The 18,505-nt window shown below is 37.3% G+C and overlaps 1 protein-coding gene across 2 annotated transcripts in view; it reads left to right on the top strand.

Annotated features, from left to right (window-relative positions):
- ACSL4 (acyl-CoA synthetase long chain family member 4) overlaps positions 1-18,247 on the top strand; it is a 237,783-nt gene extending 219,536 nt beyond the window's left edge. For both annotated transcript variants that reach the window (XM_066356064.1, XM_066356067.1), the window contains 6 exons: positions 1,571-1,743; positions 4,124-4,198; positions 6,401-6,592; positions 8,517-8,631; positions 9,002-9,159; positions 15,599-18,247. In XM_066356064.1, the coding sequence (XP_066212161.1) occupies positions 1,571-1,743; positions 4,124-4,198; positions 6,401-6,592; positions 8,517-8,631; positions 9,002-9,159; positions 15,599-15,756 (871 nt within the window). In that variant the 3' untranslated portion in view covers positions 15,757-18,247. The remainder of the gene's footprint in view (positions 1-1,570; positions 1,744-4,123; positions 4,199-6,400; positions 6,593-8,516; positions 8,632-9,001; positions 9,160-15,598) is intronic.
- The last annotated feature ends 258 nt before the right edge of the window (positions 18,248-18,505 follow it).

Raw genomic sequence — 18,505 nt, 5'->3', positions numbered from 1 at the left:
CCCTCCCTCCCCCGCCCCTCTCTCTCTCATTCTCTTCACCTCCTATAGCCAAGGTTCCATTGGAGCAAAGTTGACCCCAAGCACTGAGGATGGCTCCATGGCCTTCACCTCAGGTGTTAGAATGGCTCCAGTTGCAACGGAGCTATGCCCCAGATGAGCAGAGCATCGCCCCCTAGTGGGCATGCTGGGTGGATGGATCCCAGTTGAGCTCACATGGGAGTCTTGTCTCTACCTCTCTGCTTCTCCCTTCAGAAAAATACATAGATAGAATAAACACTTGAAATGAAGACTCCATTAACTGAAATGACAAATAATTTACAGGGACTTGACAGTGAGTAGATCAAGCCAAGAATCAAATCAGCAATTTAAGAAATAAGGAAGTGAACACAATTAGAACAGCAGAAAGAAAAAAGAATTAAAAAAAATAAACATAGTGTAAGGAGTCTCTAGGATAACTTCAGATGTACCAACATTTGCATCATGGGGTGCCAATGAGAAGAGAGAGAGCAAGAAATTGAAAACCTATTTAAAAAAATAGTGACAGAAAACTTCCCTAACGTGGAGAAGGTAGTAGACATACAAATCTAGGAAGTACAGAGAGTCCCAAACAAGATGGACCCAAAGAGGCCCACACCAAGATACATCATAAAAAAATGTAGAAGTTAAAAGCAGCAAGAGAAAAGGTACCTATAAAGGAGCTGATTTCTCAACTCTGCAGACCAGAAAGGAGTGGCAGGAAATAGTCAAAGTGATAAAAAACAGGACTTCTAGCCAACATTTTTTTACCAAGCAATGCTGTAATTTGGAATTGAAGGACAGATACAAAGTTTCCAAGGAAGATAATTTAAAGGAGTTCATGACAACAGAACATTTTGAAGGTTACCAGATGGGAGGATGGTTGGGGGTGATGGGTGAAAAATCTGACAGGGTTAAGAAGTACAAATTAGTTGTTAGAAAATAGTCATGGGGATGTAAAGGACGGCATAGGAAACATAGTCAATATATGTGGTGTCAGATGGGTTCAGTACTTAGCAGGGTGATCACTTAGTAAATTATATAATGTCTAACCACTGGGCTGTACACCTGAAAGTAATATAATACTATATGTCAATTGTAATTGAAAAAAATAAAAATGATTTAGAGAAAGATTTATTCTGCATGAAGTTTTCTGACTTACTGTTTTCATAAAATAGTGTAGTAAGTATATGAATACAATAGTTTAAATGCAGTACTAGGGCGTGGAGCTGGGGAAACATTTTTCTTTGGAAGTGAGAAAAGATAGATGACTAAATATTTCCAAGATAACTTAAAATATTTTTCCTTTGACATCATTTTATTTCATTTACTGTGCATCTAAGCAATTTCCCAACACTGCATTTTTTTTTTTTTGTATTTTTAAAACTGTTACGTGACATTTTTTCAAGGTGTTACTACTTGTTGTTTGGTTAACCTCTCCTCATTACCATGGTTTTGAAATTTAGGTGTCTCAACCAACATTGAGAAATCTTTCCTAGAGCTTGTAAATTAGTGTTTCCAAGAATAACATTATTTTATCCCTTCTTTTATTAAGGATACTATTTAAAAAGGTGAAGGCTCTGTTAGGAGGGAATGTCCGTATGATGCTGTCTGGTGGCGCTCCGCTGTCACCTCAGACACACCGATTCATGAATGTCTGCTTCTGTTGCCCCGTTGGTCAGGGTTATGGATTAACGGAATCGTGTGGTGCTGGGACAGTTACTGAAGGTAAGCATGGTTAATGTGGCAGTCCTGTGTTAGTCACTACTCAGAAAGCCCATTTACATTGCCTTTGGGAACCATGGTCATATTATACCTCTTAAGTAGTGTCAGGATTCAAGGCAAACTTAAATAGTTTTAGTTTTAGAAACTTTTAGTTCAGCATCATATGTACCCTTATTTTTAAGCCTTGTAAATACGGGGTGAACAAAAGGAGGTTTACAGTTGTGAGTATGTAACACATAGAATTTATTCTTGTATTATTATGTACTAATTATTGTATTCTTTTCCATAGGAACAACTGTAAACTTACATTTGCACACACCTGTATTCCATGTTTGTCAGTCCTCAGAATGGTCACCGTGGTCCCATAACTTTTTCTCTCTAAAAGATCTCTTCTTTGGAGAACTGCACTCTTGGAACAAAGTGTCACTTTTTTTGCTCTGTCCTGAATCTACATTCCTGCCATGACTTGTTTGTTTTTCTTTTGTTATTTTCAACAGCCTATAGCAGATTTCTCAACATGGGCACTATCAAAATTTTGAACCAGATAATTCTTTCCTGTTGGGGGTTCTTCTGTGAATTGTAGAATGTTGAACGGCTAGATACTGGTTACTACCCACTACCCACAGATGTGACAGTGAAATATCTTCAGACATTGCCAAATATCCTCTGAGTGGCAAAATCATCCCAGGCTGTAAAGCAGTGGGTATAGGCATTTTTGTTGATAATCATCCTACTTTCACTTTTAAACTCACTGTGTGCAACGTTGAACACAGTGTTCAAATACTGTTATCCCAAACTCTCTCCATTACCAAAGTATATGTAACAGTGGTGTTATCACCCTTAAAGCCATTCAAGGTATTAGCTTTAAAGTCCTCTGATTATTTTCAGTATCTTTAAATTTTTATCAGTCTTTCCCATTTCTTTATGGGCTCACTCCCTTCCTCACATGCCCCCTTTGGCGTTTAACCTTTTATTATAAAACTTCATACTGCTGGGAGGCAGTAAGCTTTCAGTGGCTGTGTCTACCTTTTGACATCTGTGTCCGCCTCTAATACATACCTTCTGATTCATCCTGTATACTTCTGTCAGCCACCTCACCTCAAACACTACTTCATGCCTGGTGAGCTTATCTTTCAAGACATCTTTGAACTGACACCATTGTACCTACCATTTATGATTTTCCATTCCCCACACACGGATCTGTACCTGGTTCTTTTCTCCAGACAAGCCAATCTTCTCACTGTTTCTCATACAGGCATTCTTAGTCTCGTCTCTGTATTTTCTGTTCCCTTCTGTGTGTGTGTGTGTGTGTGTGTGTGTGTGTGTGTGTGTGACAGAGAGGGACAGATAGGGACAGACAGATGGGAAGAAAGATGAGAAGCATCAATTCTTCATTGTAGCACCTTAGTTGTTCATTGATTGCTTTATCATACGTGCTTTGACCAGGGGGCTATAGCAGACTAGTGACACCTTGCTCAAGCCAGCAACCTTGGGCTCAAGCTGGTGAGCCTTGCTCAAAGCAGATGAGCCCGCGCTCAAGCTGGCAACCTCGGGGTTTCTGCATCCCAGTCCAGCTCTATCCACTGCGACGCTTAAGCCTTCCCGAACTGCTTCATTTTACATAGATCTCTCTAATTTCTAATGCACCATTGTGATCACCGTCGGTACCATGCAGTTTAGTATTTAAATGTGCTCTAAATTGTTTTACATGCATTTCTTCCCAGGTAGTTTGTTCATAAACTCATTGAGAGCAGGGTCTTATCCTTAGGTTGTCCTCATAATATTTAATATAACGCTAGGTATATAATAGGTTGTTGATAAATACTTGATGTTAGTAGTAATAATCACAGGTTACAAAAGCAGCTAACATTTACTGAACAATTTATTTTTTGCCAGGAAGTGTTAAGTATTGCCCATGTCTCATGTCATTTAATCCTCACAGTGTATTTCTATATGAAATAGGTTCCGTTACTATCCCAATTTAATAGATGAGGAAATGGAGACTTAGAGAGATTAAATAACTTCTCTAAGTAACACAGCTGATCAATGAATGGCAGAGAAGGAATCCCAATCAGAATCTATCTTACCAGAATCCACACAGATAATGGTGGAGCCAGCTCTTCTCCTTTAACAGATGTTTGTGCTTAAAAATCTGAAATATAACCGTGACAAACCGAAATGATGTAAGAACATTGAAATCAATTACACTGTTGAAAGCAAGTTGACATTGAAAACTGATCACACTTGGTACCTTTTTTGCTGGGTTCTTTTCTATTGCCACCTTTCAGAATCTGGCTGTAGCTCCTCTGTTCCTGTTATGACATTGGTGTGAGTCTGGTGTGTCGTTTGCTAATAATATTTTTGTTACTTTTCCCCCTCACAGTTACCGACTATACTACCGGCAGAGTGGGAGCCCCTCTCATTTGCTGTGAAATTAAGCTAAAAGACTGGCAGGAAGGTAAGAATTTTATGACAAGTGCTAGTGATTCTAGTTTTGTGAGCCTTATGATTCCATTTATTTAAAGTGTTAGGTTGTCTGTTGCTTGTTACCTGCGCTTTCCTTTTCCTCAGCAACATTGGTAGGTTGCTAACTGTCAGAGAAAATCTCGCCGCTCTAGTCATGATGATTCCGAATTTGGGAACACTCGATTGTAAAGGGGAAACAATTCTTAGTGAGGCAATCCTGGTTTAGGAGGATATATGTCGTTTTCAGGGGATTGAGTGACATCTCTCTCTCTCTCTCTCTCTCTCTCTCTCGATTGAGTGACATCTCTCTCTCTCTCTCTCTCTCTCTCTCTCGATTGAGTGACATCTCTCTCTCTCTCTCTCTCTCTCTCTCTCTCTCTCTCTCGCGCGCGCGCGCGCGCACACACTCACACACGCGCACACACACGCACACACACCTTCTTAGATCTTGAGCCCAGCAAATGTTTTCATAGTTGAGACTCAGCTGTCTAGCAATTTGCATAGTCAGATTTTTACATGTAACTGCAAAGGCAAGCCACTTAGCAGAAACCTGCTCCTTATGGACATTGGCGATCATTCTTTTTACAAGTCAGTTGAAGACAAAAGGAAACCATTTTGTCTTCCTACGTTTCATTTTGAAATCATGAAAAAAGTACTAACCATATACATTACTACAAAATTAGCAAATACCTAACAACCTAGCCTTGCCAGATAAAGGAAGAAAAATTTAAAAATTTAAGATTTTAAACAAGAATACGCAGATTGTGATGGAGCCACAAACTGAGAATTTAAGGGATCAGCTTATAGGATATCCTTTAGGTTGATTCAACCCAAGAAATTGAATAGGCTTTATCTGGCATAAACTTAAAAGTTTCTAACAGTGTTTCTCCTACATGGCTTGCTCATTATATGCATTATTGTTGGTACTTTATGAGCAAAGAACCATTTTAAAAAACCACATCGAAGAGCCAATTTCATTCCCAAGAATTTGACATCCTGGGAATAAGTCCTTTCTCTCATGATAATGCCCATCCAATTCTTGAATGAAAACTGAAGAAAATATAGATAGTAGAGGGGTAGGCAAAAGTAGGTTTACAGTTATAATACAATTAATAATATAACAAGAAATAATAATACAAGAACAAACTGTGTTTCTTATACTTAAGGATACTATATGTATCCTTGTGTTTTGGGTACCAGCTTCAAAATTGTTTTATGAAGTAGGTTATTAGGCTGTATAATCACAGAAACAAGGAATATAGTAAAACTTGGTACAGAATATTTTAACTTGAATTTTTATTTTCTGATTTCCTGGTGTTGTGCTTCAATGTCAGTTTTGGGAAGTGGGTCCATTTTTGGATATGTATTTATTTGGAGTTTTCCTTGCTATGAAGGAACCTTTGCTTTATATAATAAGCAGGATCTTAATGTTTTACATACAGTGGGTTTTGTCCTGTTTAAATATTGAATAGTTTTCAATTTAAAGAGCATCTAACAACTAAAGGGGGAAGACTGCTTTTAATCCTTGTATGCCATAAAATCTAATCAGCATATCAGTTTATAAATACAGGTTTTTATATATTTCTCTCAAGGTAAGCTTTATTCAATAATAAACAGGTAATTAATTGTGATGAAATATTTTAATAGTTATTGTCAGTTAATTTGGTGCTTTAATTTTTAAAGTAATAAACTAGCCATAGGAAAAATGAAGAAAATGAAATTTCTCTTCTGTTTCCCATTGTCTCCCGTTCTGACTTAATAATGTTGCCCGTGGTAATCACTTACTACCTGCTCCCTTTGATTAAAATGTCCTTAGGAAAAATCCGAAATGCGTTATCAATGTATTATTAATTTACTTCTAACAGCTCCCAGTGTTACCCTCCTTTGTAACAATTTTCTCTTAACAGAGTTCTTTGAACCTTAAGCTTTAATGATGTTCTTCTCAGTGTGTAATTTTATGTTCATGGGAAGGTTTAGGGTGGATGATGGTTGCTAATTGTCATTGAGACTGGTATTTCTGAGATCATAGTCACCCACTATTGTCACATAAGTCTGAATAAGTACAAACTGATATTCTCCCATAAATTGATGTATAATTTGATCAGCAGGAAAATACTTGCAAAGGAGCTTTAAGAACTAAGGCAAGCAAATTTTTGTTTTCAAACAGTAACTAATATGTTTTAATTCCTTCCAGGCGGTTATACAATTCACGACAAGCCAAATCCCAGAGGTGAAATCGTAATTGGTGGACAGAATATCTCTATGGGATATTTTAAAAATGAAGAGAAAACGGCAGAGGATTATTCTGTGGACGAAAATGGCCAAAGGTGGTTTTGCACTGGTGATATTGGAGAATTCCACCCAGATGGCTGTTTGCAGATTATTGGTCAGTGCTTTTCCTTTTCTCTGGTTTTCCTTAGTTTTTGCAACTTCAACATGTATAAAAGATAACGTTAGTCAAGTCGTTAATAGGGGTGATGATTCCATTGGTTTAAAACTTTGGGCAAGGTATTTAACTTACATCTGTGCTTCTCCATCTGTAAAACAGGGACAAGAATACTGGCTTGCTGTAGCTTTTGTTAGGATTAAATGAGTTGATTCTGTCAAATGTTTAGAGTAGGGCATTGCCTGCCTCTACTAAGTCAGGGGTAGCAGCAGTGTTAGGGCTGGGAGGACGGGCAGGAAAATAGCAGATAGGTAATAATTAGAAGCAAAATGGCTCAGAAGAGGTATTTTTTGGGTCAACTGCGCATGGTTCTATGTAACCATCTACTATAAACACCCTATTCTCATCGATCCTCACCGTTCACCTCCCCACCCAAGAGGCAGTGTGGACGCATTTACCCTGGCAGCCATCTGTATGGCTCTAACTAGTCCTGAACCTTAGAAAATTCTGTCAATCCTCAACATGAATCTGTTCTTCTTAGAATGTCAGTTGGTTTGGGTCTGTTCTTTTTGAGCCTACTGAAACAGACTTATAAGTTCAAAAAGCTATTCCACATGGCGCTTATGCTATTCACTTTAATCAGGCAAAAGTTAAAATAAACATTTGACTTGCTGATAAGGACTAACCTATAGAATCCCGGTCAGGTCCTTTTTAAAGCCATAACATTTCCTCAGTCATATTTCTAGTGATCCATGTAAATCTGTCCATGGGACCGTATCTAACCTGAATATAGTTAAAGATTTCTGGGGAAATTTGATATTTTTATCTAGAAGTTTGAGCCGCTGGGAAAATTTCCAGGAAACAGAAATTGGGTTCAATTTGAATCAGTACTATCCCCACTTTTTTCTTCATCCTTACAAAGATTGTTTCTGTTGGCACATAGAGTAGGTTCCCAGGCTATGAGTTGGCAAGTCAACACTCATGCAAAGGTCATGAGGCAACCTGGTGATTGGTTTATTCATGCCACACTCCTTTGTGTCAGTACATTCTTAGACTGCTGTCGTTTTAACAAGATAATGCCACATAGGGAAAATGGTAAATTAACCTTTATTGACCATGTTCTCTGTGCAGACATTGTAGTACATGCCTGCATGAGGAAGGCATCATTACCCCTGATAAAATCGAGAGGTGGACAGGTTAACCGACATACCCAGGATCACAACTGTCAGAACTGCCATTCAAATTGAATGGCCCAAAGTCCTGTTTATTCTATTAACTTCTTTATAATGTTTAAGATGATAAGATATTAAAGTGTTCAGTATAGTGGGTAACATTTCAGCTAGTACTTCTTTATATTATTATAGCATTTTTTTTTAAATGAGAGGATGGAAGGCAGAGACAGACTCCTGCATGTGCTGGACCGGGATCTACCCAGCAAGCCCACTAGGGGGCGATGCTCTGCCCATCTGGAGCATTGCTCAGCAACCAAGCTCTTCTTAGAGGCTGCAGAGCCTAAGGCCATCTTGCTCCAATCTAGCTATGGCTGCAGGAGGGGAAGTGGAGGGAGAGAGAGAGAGAGAGACAGACAGACAGACAGACAGACAGAAGTAAAAAGTGAGAGGGGGAGGAGTAGAGAAGCAGATGGGCACTTTTCCTGTGTGCCATGACTGGGAATTGAACCCTGGACATCCATACCCCAGGCCAATGTTCTACCACTGAACCAAACAGCCAGGGCCTATAGTACTTCTTTATTTTAACTAGGCATTTTCTTGAGTGACGTGTATAGGCAAGCATTGTGTATAACACAATTTTAGAAGTATCTTTGTAAATAAAGTTCAAAGCAGTGAGATTGAAAGAAAATCAGAATTGTACAGACCTTAATAAAATGGACCATAGAACACTGAACATTCTTCATGACTTACAGATCGTAAGAAAGATCTGGTGAAGTTACAAGCTGGAGAGTATGTATCCCTGGGGAAGGTGGAAGCGGCACTGAAGAACTGTCCGCTTATCGACAACATCTGTGCTTTTGCCAAAAGGTAATTTTTTTTTAATTTAGAAATTAAGTTTAATGGTGTGACATTGGTCAATAAGAATGCAAAGGTTTCCAGTAAACATCTGTATAGCATTTGAACTGTCCTTTACCCATTGACTGGTCGAAGCACCCTTGTTGAAGAACATTTGACCATCCATGCAGGGTTTCTCTCTGGGCTCTCTATTCTGTTTCACTGGTCTATATTGTCTGTCTTTATGCCGGTAGTGTGGGCTTTATTACTTCTTAATGAAACTGTAATAAAAAGAAATGTGTCTTTGCAATTACTTTGTAATGTATTATTTTATTTTAAAAATTAAGAATAGTTGTTCTCAGTGCTTTCATTTCTATTTTTGTTTTATTTTCTAATTTTCTAGTGACCAGTCCTATGTGATTAGTTTTGTGGTTCCTAATCAGAAAAGGCTGACCCTTTTGGCACAACAGAAAGGTGTGGAAGGAACTTGGGTTGACATCTGCAATAACCCTGCCATGGAGGCTGAAATACTGAAAGAAATTAGAGAAGCTGCAAATGCCAGTAAGTAAGAAATTGCTTGACTTTAAGCTCATTAGATTCATTTCATTGTGTCTTGTGCATGAGGTTCTTCAAGATGTCTGTTTATTTGTTTTGTTTTAATAAAATGGATAATTTTAAAAACCTACCTCTTAAATATGTATAATGAATTTCGATGTTGGAAGAATTTTTATTTTATTTTTTTACAGAGACAGAGAGAGAGTCAGAGTGAGGGATAGACAGGGACAGACAGACAGGAACGGAGAGATGAGAAGCATCGATCATCAGTTCTTCCTTGTGCATTGCGATACCTTAGTTCAGCGGTTCTCAACCTGTGGGTTGCGTCATACATAAATAAATATGTATTTTCTGATGGCTTCAGGCGACCCCTGTGTTTTGGTCGTTCGACCCCCACCGGGGTTGTGACCCACAGGTTGAGAACACGCTGCCTTAGTTGTTCATTGATTGCTTTCTCATATGTGCCTTGACCGTGGGCCTTCAGCAGACCGAGTAACCCCTTGCTTGAGCCAGCGACCTTGGGTCCAAGCTGGTGAATTTTTGCTCAAACCAGATGAGCTCACGCTCAAGCTGGCGACCTTGGGGTCTCAAACCTGGGTCCTCAGTATCCCAGTCCGATGTTCTATCCACTGCGCCACCACCTGGTCTCAATGTTGGAAGAATTTTTAAGTGTTATATCAGTAGAATAACCTATCTAATTATTTGCATGTTACAACATCCCTGCTAAATAAATAAAGTGGTCATCTAGCTTGTGTTTGGAATGGTCCAGCTTTGTTCTCATAGTTCAGAATGATGTATCCTTCTTTGGGTCTTTTACTGTTTAGCACTGTGTGTAATGAGTGTGTGGGCTCTTTATCGTGGAGGTCTCTGCCCTTCAGTTCTGGAAATACTGTGTATCCTTTGTTGGCTGCTCTTTCAGTTTTCCCCTTCATATTCTGTGTTTGTGTTTTTATCTGGGACGTTTGACATGGAGGCTGGACTCCTGCCTTAATCCTCTCATTTTATTCTTTTTTCTTTGGTTTTCTATATCATCCTTTTTGTTTATATTCTGGCAGCGTCCTCCTCCATCATCTTATATCTTTTGAATTCCATCATCATAGTTTTATTTTCCAGGTCTCTTTCCTGCTTTTGCACTGTTCTTTCATCTCTTCCTGCTTTTGCACTATTCTTTCAATAACATCCAGTTGTTTTTCCATGGATTTAGTCATTGTGTTATCTCTTACTCCTCTGAGAACGTTGAAAAGATTCCTTTCATGTTTTCTTCTGTCATTGGCAGTTTCCCTAAGTTCCGCTGTCTGCTTGCTTTGGTCATGGCCTCTCACATATCTGCTGATCCTGTCTGTCCATTCACATTTGAGAATGAGGTATTGAAAACCTGTTTGTAAATTTTACTGGGCTTCACTGAAAAGTTATTTAAATGTTAGCATCTTGGGTCATTCCATTTCTCAAAAGATGACTTCTCCATCCTCTTGCCTGGGGTCAGTTATTAGCCTGACTGCCAGTATTCTGGTTGCCAAATAGAGGAAATTGGGAAAGGGCAGGAGTGAGATGAGTGAGCCTTAACCTCCCTGAATCCTTCTATCCCCATCTTTATTCCCTCTCTCTGTTGCACCTATGTCCTTGAGTCGAGAGTCTCAAGTTCATAGTTTTCCAAACAGTAAACCTGTCTCCAGCCTGGTTGGGGAAGAGCAGGATGAAGAGGACTGTCCTCCAAACAGTGTACTGCTCAGCTCTGTCTTCCGAGCTTCTGTCTCGGGAGGTTGGTTTCCTTCTTGGGCTCCTAGATTGCAGTGAGCTTTTAGCTCTCTTGGCTCCCACTCAGTGACTGCTAGTCCATTTGTTTTCGGTCTTCTAAATTCAGTTGAACTCTCTAACCTAGTGTCCTCTTTCTTTTGTTTTAGTTTATCTTTCCTTGGGGTTAATGTCTTTTTAATTTTTAAAAGTATTTTAACTGTTTAAATTATTATTCTCCAGGGGAAGTGGAGTTGAACTGTGTGTCACTTGCATGTTTAGTTAAAGGCTGTTAACCTAGTTTTAAACTGTTGAATTTCCCTCCTAAAAAATAATGATATAATCTCTTTCTTTTCTTTCTTTCTTTTCGTTTCTCTGCTTTTCTTTTTTTTCCTTTCCTTTCCTTTTCTTTTCTTTTTTCTTTCTTTCTTTCTTTCTTTCTTTTATTTCTTTTCTTTTCTTTTCTTTTCTTTTCTTTTCTTTTCTTTTCTTTTCTTTTCTTTTCTTTTCTTTTCTTTTCTTGAGAGAGATTAGAAGCATCAACTCATAGTTGCTTGCAGCTCCTTAGTTATTCATTGATTGCTTTCTCATATGGGCCTTGACCAGGAGCCTCAAGCCAAGCTGGTGACCCCGCACCCAAGCTGTTGAGTCTGTGCTCAGTTGGCTGAGCAAGCCCTTTCTCAAGCTGGCAACCTTGGAGTTTCGAACCTGGGACTTCAGCATCCTAGGTCGACTCTCTATCCACTACACCATCACCAGTTAGGCAAAGTATCATTTTTGATTGTAGGTTATCTGTATTCATTATAAATATTGGACAATACAGAAAATTATAAAGGAGGATGTAAAAATAACTTGATAGTATTTATTTTTGGTTGGTAACACTGCATTCTTGTATGTATATTTACCTAGCAACTTCATTGATATTTTTCTGTGTCAGTCGATAGAGAAGAATTGCATTATAATTTTAATAACTAAAGAGTATCCCAGTATAAGCATATCCATTTCAGTTCTTGTTGTTTTTCCCGACTGTAAACAAATATAACACACATCTGGTATATGCAATTATTTTCTTATGTAATGATTGTCTTAGTGCAAATCCCTAAAATGGAATTTCTGAATCAAAGGATATATATATTTATTTTTTAAATTAACTATTTAAGTTCCATTTTGGTTTCAAAATATAGGTAGTTATATAAGTTATAAGGTTGAAGTTGAAAAACTATTTTTCCTCAAGAAGAACATTCTTACAGTCAACTCAGGATATTCTACAGTTATTTAAATAACAGTTGCCTTTTATTATTGTAAAGAAAGTGGCCAATTGATGATTTTGTTAATGATGGTATTATTGGTATAGCACACTTTTTATATTGATTTTACCAGGATACCTAAAGTTTTATTGATACAAATTCTGATTCTTTCCTTTAAATGTAGCAATTCGCAAAGTATTTTGGCCAGTACACTGTTATTCTTAGTCACTCTCTGAATGTGCTAATGAAGTAGAATAATACTGGAATAGTTTGTCGTTGCATATGTGTGAAAAGCAATCATTGGGAAAAATCAAGCTGTACCACCATCAGGTGGAAATTGAATAAAATTCTAGGGCCTGCTAGTCCCTGTAACTTTTCTGTGCTGGAATAAGGAGTGAAATTGAACAACTCAGGATTTAGATAATGAACTAAATATGAGCTAAATGTATAAATGATAAGCTTTTCTATGCCACAAAGATTTCTCTTGCCAACTGTTTTTGAAATAATAATTTCAACACTTATGCCAAAAAGTATAAAATAGTCTGGATTGTATTCAGTATATCTGTATGAAATTATACATATTTCATAGCAGTCCTTTTCATATTTTAAATATAAATGCGAAATATATGTAGTATCACGAAATGTTTTGGGATCTGACAGCTACAAATGGCTAGAAACATTGCCCTTTGCTGCCACCTACCGATCACATTTCATAGTGTTCTGGGTAATTCAGATGAAAATGACACAAGTAAAATAATTTTTGTTTTTTTCTTTCCCCTAATCTTTCCTACTTGTTGGCATGGCAGTTTATTCTGTTGATAGGAAACTGTGTGATTGCTCTTTGCTCTCTATAGTCTATGGTTAGGATTTAGGTAATGTTTAGGATTTCCCAAAATGAAACCTCTGATGCATTCTTTTTGACGTTGAAGAGGAATTTAAATAATAAAGATTAAATATAGGAGTTTTTTTTAATAAATATGCTGAATTTTCTTGTGTGCAACTGAAGTAATGTGCCTGATTTGTCCCAATTTTGTTAGTGTTTCTGGAACAGAACCTGTGTAAGTAGGGGCAATAATATGAAATAAAATGTTGAGCCAAATCCATAGTTGAGAATTTAACTGTTTCCTTAAGATCTAAATGTGACCATGGGAGTAGATAAGCTTATTTCAGGAACTCCTGTGTAATGAGCTGTCATATGTCAACAGCGTAGACATGGTTAATATGAGCAAGGTTTTTTTGTGTGTGTGTCTGTGTGTGTGTGTGTGTGTGTGTGTGTCTGTGTGTGTTTCCCTTTACTACCTGTTCAGACTTTACTTTTAGGGAGGTGGTTCTAAGTAATTTGAAAGATTATTTTTCACACTCAGCTTTATAATTTTCTTCATTTTAATACGAAACTCACTAATTCAACCAAGCTTTGGTAAAACACAGACTAGAACAAAAACTTCCATAAATTTGTTTTCTTCTATACTTGTCACTGAAACCAAGTTGTTTTTAAAGTCACCTGGACTAGCTTGACCAGGTGGTGGCACAGTGGATAGAGCGTCGGACTGGGATGTGGAGGGCCCAGGTTCGAGACCCAGAGGTTGCCAGCTTGAGCATGGACTCATCTGGTTTGAGCAAGGCTCACCAGCTTGGACCCAAGGTCGCTGGCTCGAGCAAGGGGTTTACTCGGTCTGCTGAAGGCCCGCGGTCAAGGCACATATGAGAAAGCAATCAATGAACAACTAAGGTTTCACAACGAAAAACTGATGATTGATGCTTCTCATTTCTCTCCATTCCTGTCTATCCCTCTCTCTGACTCTGTCTCTGTAAAAAAACAAAACAAAACAAAACAAAATAATAAAGTCACCTGGACTGTTAGCAGTACTTTCTTAACATGCAGATATCTGTTGCTTCAAAATTGCCGTTTTAAGTAATTGTGTATAAAATAAAGCTCAAGTGTAGATTCACATTATTGTTAATGGGCCTTCAGAATTTTAAGCATGAGCTAGTATTAATAATAAATAACTTGGTGACATGTAAATTTATTGAATTTAAAATTATGGAATACTGTATCAATTGCTTCTGTGTCCTTATTTTGTTACATTTCTTTCAGTATGTTGAGTTGTCTCTCAAATAATATATATGATGCACCTTATACTATTTAAAAGTATGAAATTCACAATACCCTTTTTGTTTCTGATTTGGATGCTTGTTTATGCTTTATTATGCTTGTGAAGAATAGTTGTCTAGAGGCTTAATTTTTGTAGAATGAATGCATAAATGTATAGATATTTATTGAGGGCTCTCATTGTAGCCCTGTGGATGGCAGTGAACAAAAGAAAAACTGCTCTCATAGAGCTTACATTCTAATAGATGAGACTAGTGGTGGGATTCAGCTGGTTCGCACCGGTTCGGCAGAACCAATACCTAATTTTTTATTGAGTTCAACAAACTGGTTAAAATGTCACTTGTCATCAGGGTTCTCTCTAAAGTGGGTGTCTGTGCGGTCGCCCATGTCGAAAGCACAATATAACAATCTAGGTTTGTATACCTCTTCTATTCTTATTTAAGTATTAAATGCATGAAAGAATAAACTGCCTTTTGGTATATTGTTTTTATACTGGAAATGTTCATTAGGACAGAGAACCATTTGTTCAATTATTTGAATCCCACCACTGGGTGAAGCAAATATATAATATGTTGGATGTTAAGTATTTTTTGAGGAAAACATAGTATAAGAGGATATAGAGCAGGGGTCGGGAACCTTTTTGGCTGAGAGAGCCGTGAACGCCACATATTTTAAAATGTAATTCCGTGAGAGCCATACAACGACCCGTGTACCTTATGCATTATCCAATACAAAGTTGATGTTGTCCCAGAGGACAGCTGTGATTGGCTCCACCTGCAACCATGAACATGAGTGGTAGGAAATGAATGGATTGTAATACATGATAATGTTTTATAATTTTAACATTTTTTTTATTAAAGATTTGTCTGCGAGCCAGATGCAGCCATCAAAAGAGCCACATCTGCCTCATAAGTCATAGGTTCCTGACTCCTGATACAGAGAGACAGAGAAACTTCTGTTTTGTTGTGATTGTTCAGGGAAGTCCTCTCCGAGGAGGGGCATTCCAGCAGACACGGGCAGAAGTAAGGAAGGGCGCTGTGCATCTGCAATGGGGAGGACACTCCAGGCAGAGGAAGTAGAAAGACTCTGAATAGGGAGGGTGTCTGCATATATATTTGAATAAGAATTGCATAGACCAAAACAACCCAACTGAAGTAATTTATATATACTCTGAGAAATATGAAAGGAAATTTTTAGATAGTGGTATCGGTTATTAACACACAATTACATGTTTGTCTCCTCGCCTTCATCATCTAGGTAAATCCTGCAAACTTCTTGTTTTATTAATTGTTTCTCTCCCACTCCGCCCCCATTTTCCCAAATCCTACCCCCTGCTCCTGACCCCTTCTCATTTCAGTGAAGTTGGAGCGCTTTGAAATTCCAATCAAGGTTCGATTAAGCCCAGAGCCATGGACCCCTGAGACTGGTTTGGTCACTGATGCTTTCAAACTGAAAAGGAAGGAACTGAAGAACCATTACCTCAAAGACATTGAGCGAATGTATGGGGGCAAATAAAGCTCTCTCTTTCCAGTTGTGCAGGAGGTGGCTGGCGGTTCTTCAGTTCTAGAGTTTTACGCCTTTTTGAGCTGTGTGTTAGAATGTAAAGTATATCATATCATTCTAAAGACATGGTAATTAAAAAAAAGTGATTCAAGTAATTGTTGAGTAAACTTTAACTTAGTTTTGCATAGTTCTAGTAAAGCTAAAATTGAAAAGTTGTTTCTCTTTAGCTGTGTTATGAATTTTAGAGGAAATACTCTGTTTTTAAAAATTAGCCTGATACTTTTTTATGAGAAAAATATTAAATGTTGAACAAAATAAATTAGAGTTGGAGTAGAATGTAGTTTGAGGAAATTTGCATCTTCCAATGTCTGTTGTCTTCCTAGTTCAGAAGAAGCTTAAAAATATTAAGCATGACAAAAAATATGTATTAACACTACTCAAAGCAGAAATGTTACAGGCCTTTAAAATTCTTTTCCAAGCATTTATCCTGAAGGGAAAATTCAATCATAATATAACAGAGAATCAAAGAACACCTTGGAAACCATTTTAGGATTGATAATTGTTGCCTAGGTTAGACATAGAATTATTGTATATTGTGAATAATTACAGTGCCTGAAGTAAGAATTAAACAACATAAATACACCAAAAATATCCAGTAATATATTTAAAGGGAAATTGAACTGCTTTTTTTGAAACTTGGAAGTCTAAAGTCAGTAACTGTTAATTATTTGAATGACTTAAGAATACTTAAATACATTTGAAAAAAATGTTGAAAATTGCCTTTCTCTGTTCAAAATATAATGCTGAGGGCAAGAGTGAAATGATAGGAAGTTAATAAAATGTTCACAGGCAGCGTTTTCTCTGTTAGAAAAGGTGAGGAAGTCATGTTTCGAGTTAAGCCCCTTACACAGCGCTGAACCTGGAAAGGATTTAGACTCTGCATTTCTCTCCAGTGGCAGGATGGCTTTTCACATGTGCTCATGTTAAATTACACTAGGATTTAAGGTCTGTTTGCGGTTGCTGGTTAGATTCTTGAGCAATAGTTCATATTTCAGAAGCCTTTCATTTTGCTTTAATTTTAGCAAAGCGGGTTATGATGAAAGACTTCCCAATATTTTCTTTGAATCTATGAATGATTGATTAACTTGGATGTTTGGGGAAGTCAAGGGAAGAACACACTGTTACTACTTTTTCCCTGTTTGTGGGAAGAGCTTAGAAACTGGAAATGCTGGATTTGGGAGAAGGGAAGTTACTTAATAAGGGAGTGAGTGATATTTGTGCAGTAACTTGACGCGTGGGCTCCTTTTGAATATTTAATTAAAATCAGGGATTTTATATCCCCGATAGATATTCACACTTGAACCATGGTTACTATAAACAGCAAAAATTCTTAATACTGTTATTCTTTGCACTTTGTTTCTGAATCATTTTATATATATACATACATACATATGTGTATATATATGTTGCCTATATTGTTTGTACAGATGTGGGCCACCACCACTGCAACAAAATACATTCTTTTTGCTCTAAAATATTTATAAGGAAACTATTTAAATGTTTGTATATGGTGGTACAAAGGAAAAAATCATCTGGTGTTATTATAAGCAAGAATGAAGGTTTTTGTAAAGATTTCTGTTCAGTGTTCTGCAGTGTAAAATTCGAGGCAAGTTCTCCCTGCAGTTATGTATATGTGAGTATTCTCTTTCTTCCCAACTTGCCTTTGAAGAGTGACGAACCATTATTATCAAGTAGACTACTATTCAGCTTCTACTGTTCCAGGCCCACTCTTGATCCTTCAGGAATGATTTCCTTAGATTTTTTCAATATGTGACTCCCCCCCCCCCCCAATTCGGAATGATGATTTTAAATATGTGAGTGCATGCATATTCAGATATTTGCACCCCACCCACTTCCATCTCCCCGAAAGCTAGAACACTGCCAACTAATCTGTTGTGTAGGTCCTTAGAAACACGTAATTAACACTTAAGGTTGGGTGCTGCTAATTCTTTGCGAAAATCCAAATATTGTTAAGGGACCAGGGAGATGCCACTACCCCCTGATTTTTCATTATGAAATATACATATTTATGTAAACAGATATTTCCATATTCATAGTGACTTTTCAAGTACTTGAGCCTAAAAATTTTGATTCTACATTTTTATACCTGTTTAAATCATTCACTGTTGTTACTACACGTCAGTCATTCAAATAAAGTGTACTTTAAAAAATTTACTACAGTTATGTACATTTCTTAGTCGAACACTTGTGACCTTTGCTTTAATTACATGAAAGTCTCCTGCCTCCTTGATTTTTGTATTCATTCTTTTTTGTTGTTGTTTTCTAGAGGGGAGGTTAACTGTGTGGTTTTTCAGAACTGAGGTACAGGTGAATGATTTAAAAAGTCAAAAGTTCAGGAAAGTAAATGCTTCTTTGGTCATAAAGATTGATTAATAATCCTCACCTATATTTTCTTGATAGCATAGGACAAATGTTTCTGACTTAAGATAAAAAACAGGTTAAAGACTTGTGTGGTATTTGGGGTTTGGAAAGAAATATTTTAATTTTCAAATGTAGTTATAAATTAGAATGTATTCATATTTGTAATTTCTGTTTAAGTGCACGATTACAGTATTGTGACTGAGATTTTTGTGTTTATTCCTGATGAAAAGCTCTGTTCTTGTTTTTAAGTTTGTACTCGAATCTTAAGAAATAAATCCACCCATGTTATCAAGCAAATTTGTGTTTTATTATATGCCAA

Source organism: Saccopteryx leptura, chromosome X (assembly GCF_036850995.1).
Source record: "Saccopteryx leptura isolate mSacLep1 chromosome X, mSacLep1_pri_phased_curated, whole genome shotgun sequence".
Taxonomy (NCBI): Eukaryota; Metazoa; Chordata; class Mammalia; order Chiroptera; family Emballonuridae; genus Saccopteryx; species Saccopteryx leptura.
Note: the sequence above shows the minus strand (reverse complement) of the source record. Positions and strands in the feature narration are given on the sequence as shown.